This window comes from Triticum dicoccoides, chromosome 6B, assembly GCF_002162155.2.
Source record: "Triticum dicoccoides isolate Atlit2015 ecotype Zavitan chromosome 6B, WEW_v2.0, whole genome shotgun sequence".
Taxonomy (NCBI): Eukaryota; Viridiplantae; Streptophyta; class Magnoliopsida; order Poales; family Poaceae; genus Triticum; species Triticum dicoccoides.
Window position 1 is genome coordinate 562394641 of NC_041391.1, and position 5815 is coordinate 562400455.

General features: G+C 49.8%; 1 protein-coding gene across 2 annotated transcripts in view; it reads left to right on the forward strand.

The window, feature by feature from the left end:
* The first annotated feature begins 4275 nt into the window (after nt 1–4275).
* LOC119322225 (KH domain-containing protein At5g56140-like) overlaps nt 4276–5815 on the forward strand; it is a 5599-nt gene continuing 4059 nt past the window's right edge. The window contains exons 1-2 of one of the 2 annotated variants that reach the window (XM_037595725.1): nt 4276–4577; nt 5125–5210. In XM_037595725.1, coding sequence (XP_037451622.1) covers nt 4468–4577; nt 5125–5210 — 196 coding nt within the window. In that variant the 5' untranslated portion in view covers nt 4276–4467. The remainder of the gene's footprint in view (nt 4578–5124; nt 5211–5815) is intronic. The other variant, XM_037595726.1, reaches the window with a different exon arrangement.

Consider the following 5815-nt stretch of genomic DNA (forward strand, 5'->3'; position numbering starts at 1 on the left):
AGGGCAGAACCCTAGATGGACGATCTTTCACGTTTGGAGTGGATCCTATGGGGAGACACGAAGAACGAGCGGAAGAACACGAGGAAATCACGGGGAGGAACGAGGTAAAACACTCAACCAACAAGGAATCGGTCACACAAGTGCTAGATCAAAGAACACAAAGAGATACACGAGATCCAAAGTCAACAAAGGTAAGGATACAAAGGAACCGTTCTTCTCCGCGAGGAGGTCTTGAATCCACAAGGGGATCTTCCCACAAGGGGGTCTTGAATCCGATAGGATCTTCTCCGAAGAGGCCGCGGTCTCTCACGAGGAGGAGATCCGATGGATGACCGAAGCTCTATCTCTAACTTGAGCTAAATCAACGCTAAACCTAATTAGGAGGAGGTGGAGGAGTATATATAGTCTAGGGCCACGAAGGGGTAAGTGAAGGGGTACATGGGCTGCGGCCCAACACACTATGCGCAGACAGGCGTTGGACGTCCGGAGGGTTCCGGTCGTCCGGAGGCTCGGGAAGGTCCGGACGTCCGGTGCTCTTCGGACTTCCGTAGATTCGGCTCGGGTGCGCTTCGGTCGGACGTCCGGAGGGGGCCGGTCGTCCGGAGGCTCGCGGGGTCCCGGACGTCCGGAGATCTTCGAATGTCCGCAGATTCGGTTTGGTGGTCGCTGGCACGGTCGTCCGGAGGGGGCCGGTCGTCCGGAGCCTGGGAGTCGTCAGACGTCCGGTCCTGGTCGGACGTCCGGCCGCTGTAGCTTCGGGCAGCTTCTTCTCTTGGTCCTTATACTTGGTGTCCTCGCCGTCTTGTCCATGGTCTTCCTCCTTGTTCCTGGTCATGCATAGCACATATATATGAGGTAGTAACCATGTCTCACATGTGGGAAGTGAAGGTTCGGAGAGGAGCGAGTTCACCTTGTGTCCAATGGCGTATGTTCGAGGTCTCGTCATATGTCCACTTGGGGTTTGGGGAGTAGTCGGAGTGTACATGGGGATGAACGTGGGATGCTCCGCACTGATAGTGTACCTGCTGAATTCTACCAGCACTGTTGGGATGTTGTTTGCATGGATCTCCTTAGGCTTTTTGAGTGGTTTCATGAGGGCAGACTAGATGTGCAATGCTTGAATTATGGCATTATCACCCTTTTGCCCAAATCCTCGGAGGCCAATAGGATTCAACAGTACAGACCTATTTGCTTGTTGCGATGCCCTTGTAAGTTGATCACCAAGGTCATGGATAGGAGAACGAGTGTGTATGCCCCCAAACTGTTTAGTATACAGCAGAATGCCTTCATAAAAGGGAGGGACATTATGGACGGGATCCTATCGCTTCATGAAGTCATTCATTATACTCATATAAAAAAAGGACGGGGATTGTCCTTAAACTTGATTTCGAAAAAGCCTAGGACAAGGTTAATTGGGATTTCCTTCTTGATTGTCATAGTAAGATAGGCTTTAATGCTAAGTGGTGTGGGTGGGTGTCACAGATCCTTCGTGATGGCACGGTTAGTGTTAAAATCAATGATGAGCTTGGGCCCTATATTCAAAGTGCCAAAGGGGTGCGTCAGGGTGACCCTCATTCCCCTTTTTTGTTCAGTATGGCCGCTGAGTGTCTGACTAAGATGGTTCTGGCTGCTCAAAAAAATAAGTTGTTCGAGGGGCTTGCGTCCGATCTTATTGAGGGGGGAGTGGGGATATTGCAATATGCAGATGATACAGTTATTTGCTTCTCCCATGATGTGGCGGACAAGGCAGTAAATGTGAAGCTGCTGCTCTATTTGTTTGAGTTGATGTCTGGGCTTAAAATTAATTTTGATAAAAGTGAGGTTTTTTCGATCGGTGGGGATAATGATATTGATCAATTTTATGCTGGGATGTTTGGGTGCCAGATTGGCAAGTTTCCTATGAGATATTTGGGGGTCCCAGTGACGTATGCCATGCTTAAAACTGTGGACTGGGACTTCCTAGATGCTAAGCTCCTCAAAAGATTGGCTGCCTGGATTAGTTATGTTGCTTCGTCTGGTGCTAGATTAACCTTGGTTAACTCCAGCCTAGATGGGATTCCTTCTTACTTCATGTCTATGTTCCTTCTTAACAAATCGTTTATTGAGAAGATGAATAAACATCGTATGCGCTTCTTTTGGAGGAGGAAAAAAGACAAACAGGCTTATCACTGGGTTAAGTGGTCCAGAGTTTGTCGTTCGAATAATAAAGGGGGATTGGGTATTAAGGATTTGCATAAACAGAATATTAGCCTCCTAGTTAAATGGTGGTGGAAGTTGGAGTCAGGTGATGGGCTGTGGCAAAAGATCGTGCGGGCTCGGTACTTTAAGCGCAATACGGTGGCTAATGTACAGATCAGATTTAATTACTCCCCCTGTTGGAAAGCTATTATGAAGGTTAAAGAGGTGTATATGGAGGGTAGGGGGATCCGCATTAATATGGGTGACCTGGCTAGGGTCTGGCACGACCCTTGGCCATCTGAGAATCCTTTGAAAGTTTGTTACCCTGCTCTATATGATATTTGTCAAGAGCAAGAATGCACCTTAGCGATTTTTGCTGCTAATAACTTTGGGATGGGATTCCGGCGTAATCTCTTTGCTGAGTTATCCGATAAGTGGGCTTGTGTGGTGGATGGGGCTAAAAAGCTGACTTTGAATGATGCACCTGATCAAGTGGTTTGGAAGTTTAATAGCAAAGGAGAATTTACGACAAAATCTGTTTACGAGTGGTTGGAAAAAGATTTTATCAGGACCTGATTATAAGTGGATCTGGAAAGCTAAGATCCCTCTGAAGATCAAAATCTTCCTTTGGCAGCTCTTCCAAAATGCTATCCCCGCCAGGGATAACCTGCGTAAAAGAAAATGGCCAGGAAACTCAATTTGTTCGTTTTGCCGTGATATTGAAACTGCTGATCACCTTTTCTTTGGGTGTGTGTTTGCCCGTTCTGTTTGGGGAGTGATCGGGGCTGCTTTGGGAGCATCCTGTACTCCTAAAACTATTTGGCAGAGCTGGGCATGGCTCTATAAATATCTCCTGGGGGCAAAAAGCATTACATGTCTATGGTTGCTGCTATTTGTTGGGGTATATGGTGCACCCGTAACAAGGCAACCTTTGATAACTGTATCATTCGCTCTCCTTTGGAGGCTGTTTTCACTGCGTGTTCCTTTTTGATGTATTGGTCAGGTCTTCTGAAAGGGATTGATAAGGGAAGAGTCCAAGCTGGAGTGCAGAAGATGGTGCGCGTGGCTGCGTCTTTGGCGGACCGTTCTACTCCCAGGGGAAGGCTCATGCTGGGGAATGGCGCGGGAGCTTGAAGCTGTTCTGGACAGTAGTCTGTGATGTCTTTGATCTCACTGGGGTTTGATGCCCGCTGAGATGTTCTGTGGCTTCTTTTGGTGGTGGTGTCCGGTACTTTAGTCCTGATACGCGTAGTTTTCGCTGTGCTGTTCGTTTCGGGGTTGGGATGGTTGGTGTCAACGGGTTTTTGCCCCGTGGCAGATGACTCGTTTTAGAGTCATTTGTTGCGGGTTTTCTGTTGGTGCCCCAACTCGCTCTTCCCTTTCGGCCTCCTTTTGCTTATTCGGTCTCGGGTAGTTCAGTGTGCTGTGGATTTGGAAAACAACTGAGACTGTAATATTTCCGTTAAGCAATTAATGGAAAGGGGTGTGAGGCCGGTTGAAAAAAAGAAAGAAACAGAAGGAATATTATTGAACCAAGGATCGGTCCGATTTGCCCTAGAAGCCCGATGAATGAACAACACACAAAATATATACGTGTGGCGGCCATAGCATTTGCCAAAACAGTGCTCTTTTGATCACGTCACGCAGCCCTAACCTAAAACAGCATTGTTGTTGGCAGCAACGCAGACAGGTCGCCTTCAAAGAAAAAAAAAGAAAAAAAACACAAGCGCAGACAGATCCCTTGTCTCCACACTCTACCTAGCTAACTACTGTAACACCATTTCCAATCTTCTAGACGCGGGTAAACCAGGCAGCAGCGGGCTCCTATTTTTAGGGCGGCCAAGTAAAACCTCACCTACCAGTGCGGCATCTTGACTCACACGGAGACAGAGCCAACCCCCGCCCCTTCCGGATTTGCCCAACGTCCCACCACTTTCCCGGCATTTTTTTACCGGCCGCCGAACCGAACCCGGAGAGGAGAGGAGACCGGGCGCCGCCCCGCCGCGGCCCCTCCCCATCCCCGCGTCCGCCAGGAACTGTTCATTCACCCGCCCCGCTACTTACCGCGTCGCGCGGCGCATCGTCATCCCCTTCCTCCCTCCCTCCCTCGCTTCCTTATAAGCCGCTCGCCCGGCCTCCTGCCCCTCCCCCTCTCGCCCCCGCCGCCATCCCTTCCTTATAGAGACAGCGTGTAGGCGCCGGGCGAGCAGGCCACCACCGCAACCCTAGCCAGCCCAACTACCGCCGCCGGCTGGAGAGGACTAGCTGCTGCTCGAGAGAGAGAGAGAGATGTCATCGGGACGGTACATGGCCTACTCGCCCTCCCCGTCCACCACGCCGCACTCCCCGCGCATCTCCGGCCTCCGCGCCTCCTCCGCCGCCGTCGCCGACCAGGAGAAGTAAGCACCCCACCCGAGCTTCCCCCACCTCCCCGTCTTGTCGTTTGTGGAGTGGACTAAGCTGGACTAGACTAGAGGGTGTGTGCTGTGTGTTGTACGCGGGCTTGGAGTGGCCGCCGTCGCTGACTTTGGGCGAGGTTCGGCTCCGATAGCGCCGGGGAGGCCAGATTCGGGCCTTGCCAGCGCCGATTCGGTGTTGTTTTGGGGTGTCACCAAGGTACTGCGGGCTTGAATCTGATTTAACCCGGTGAGGTTTAGGGCTTTTTGGGATCGGATCTGATTCCCCGCGGCGAGATCTCCCCTTTGTGGTAACCATTGCGTCTTGTCGTCTCTTCACCGGATTTTCGCTGAATCAAACGGGCCAGCCGCTCACTTCGGCCGGTATTCACTTTGCTCGCTGATCGCCTTGTGATTCTGTACCGCGTGATCCAGCGGGGATTTGCTGGTTATTTACCAAATTGCGTGAGGGGGAGAAAGCTGACTTGGCTGTGCTATACGATAAGAGTGACAGACGATGACTAATAATGGTTCTTTGTCTTTCTACCAGGTACCTTGCGGAGCTGCTCGCGGAGCGCCACAAGCTCAACCCGTTCGTCCCAGTGCTCCCCCATAGCATACGGCTGCTGAATCAAGGTGAGCTCTCAGTTAATCATGCCATTTGTGTTATGATATAATATCTGCTTGCTGGTCCAATTGCTGCTTCTTCCACACGATTCGGAATATTCTGTTGTGATGGCGAGGATATTTGACTTTCCTTGCTTGTGTGCCTCTGATTCGTTGCTTATGGTGGATACCCTTTTTCCTACACAAAGGAAGCTGTTTTCACCTGCAGCTGAGCTAGATTTGCCACAAACTCGGTCATTCTTGTTGTGTGCATTTACTTTGTACTCCCTCCGTTCCAAATTACTCGTCACAGAAATGGATGTATCTAGAACTAAAATACATCTAGATACATCCATATCCGTGACAAGTAATTCGGGACGGAGGGAGTACATAGTGTGGTGGGATATGCTTTTATTCTACCGTGTTGTTGCTTCTGCTTGTTTTATAAAATGAGTAACAATCGTTTCCATGACTGCTCTTTAGGTTGTTTTCATTTGCATCCGAGAATGATTTACCACAAATGTATCATTCTTGGTGTGTGCATTTACTTTTTAGATATTGTCGAGGGGGGTATGCTTTTATTTTACCTTGCTGCTGCTTCTTTCATGATTGCTGTTTAGCTAACCACTACACTG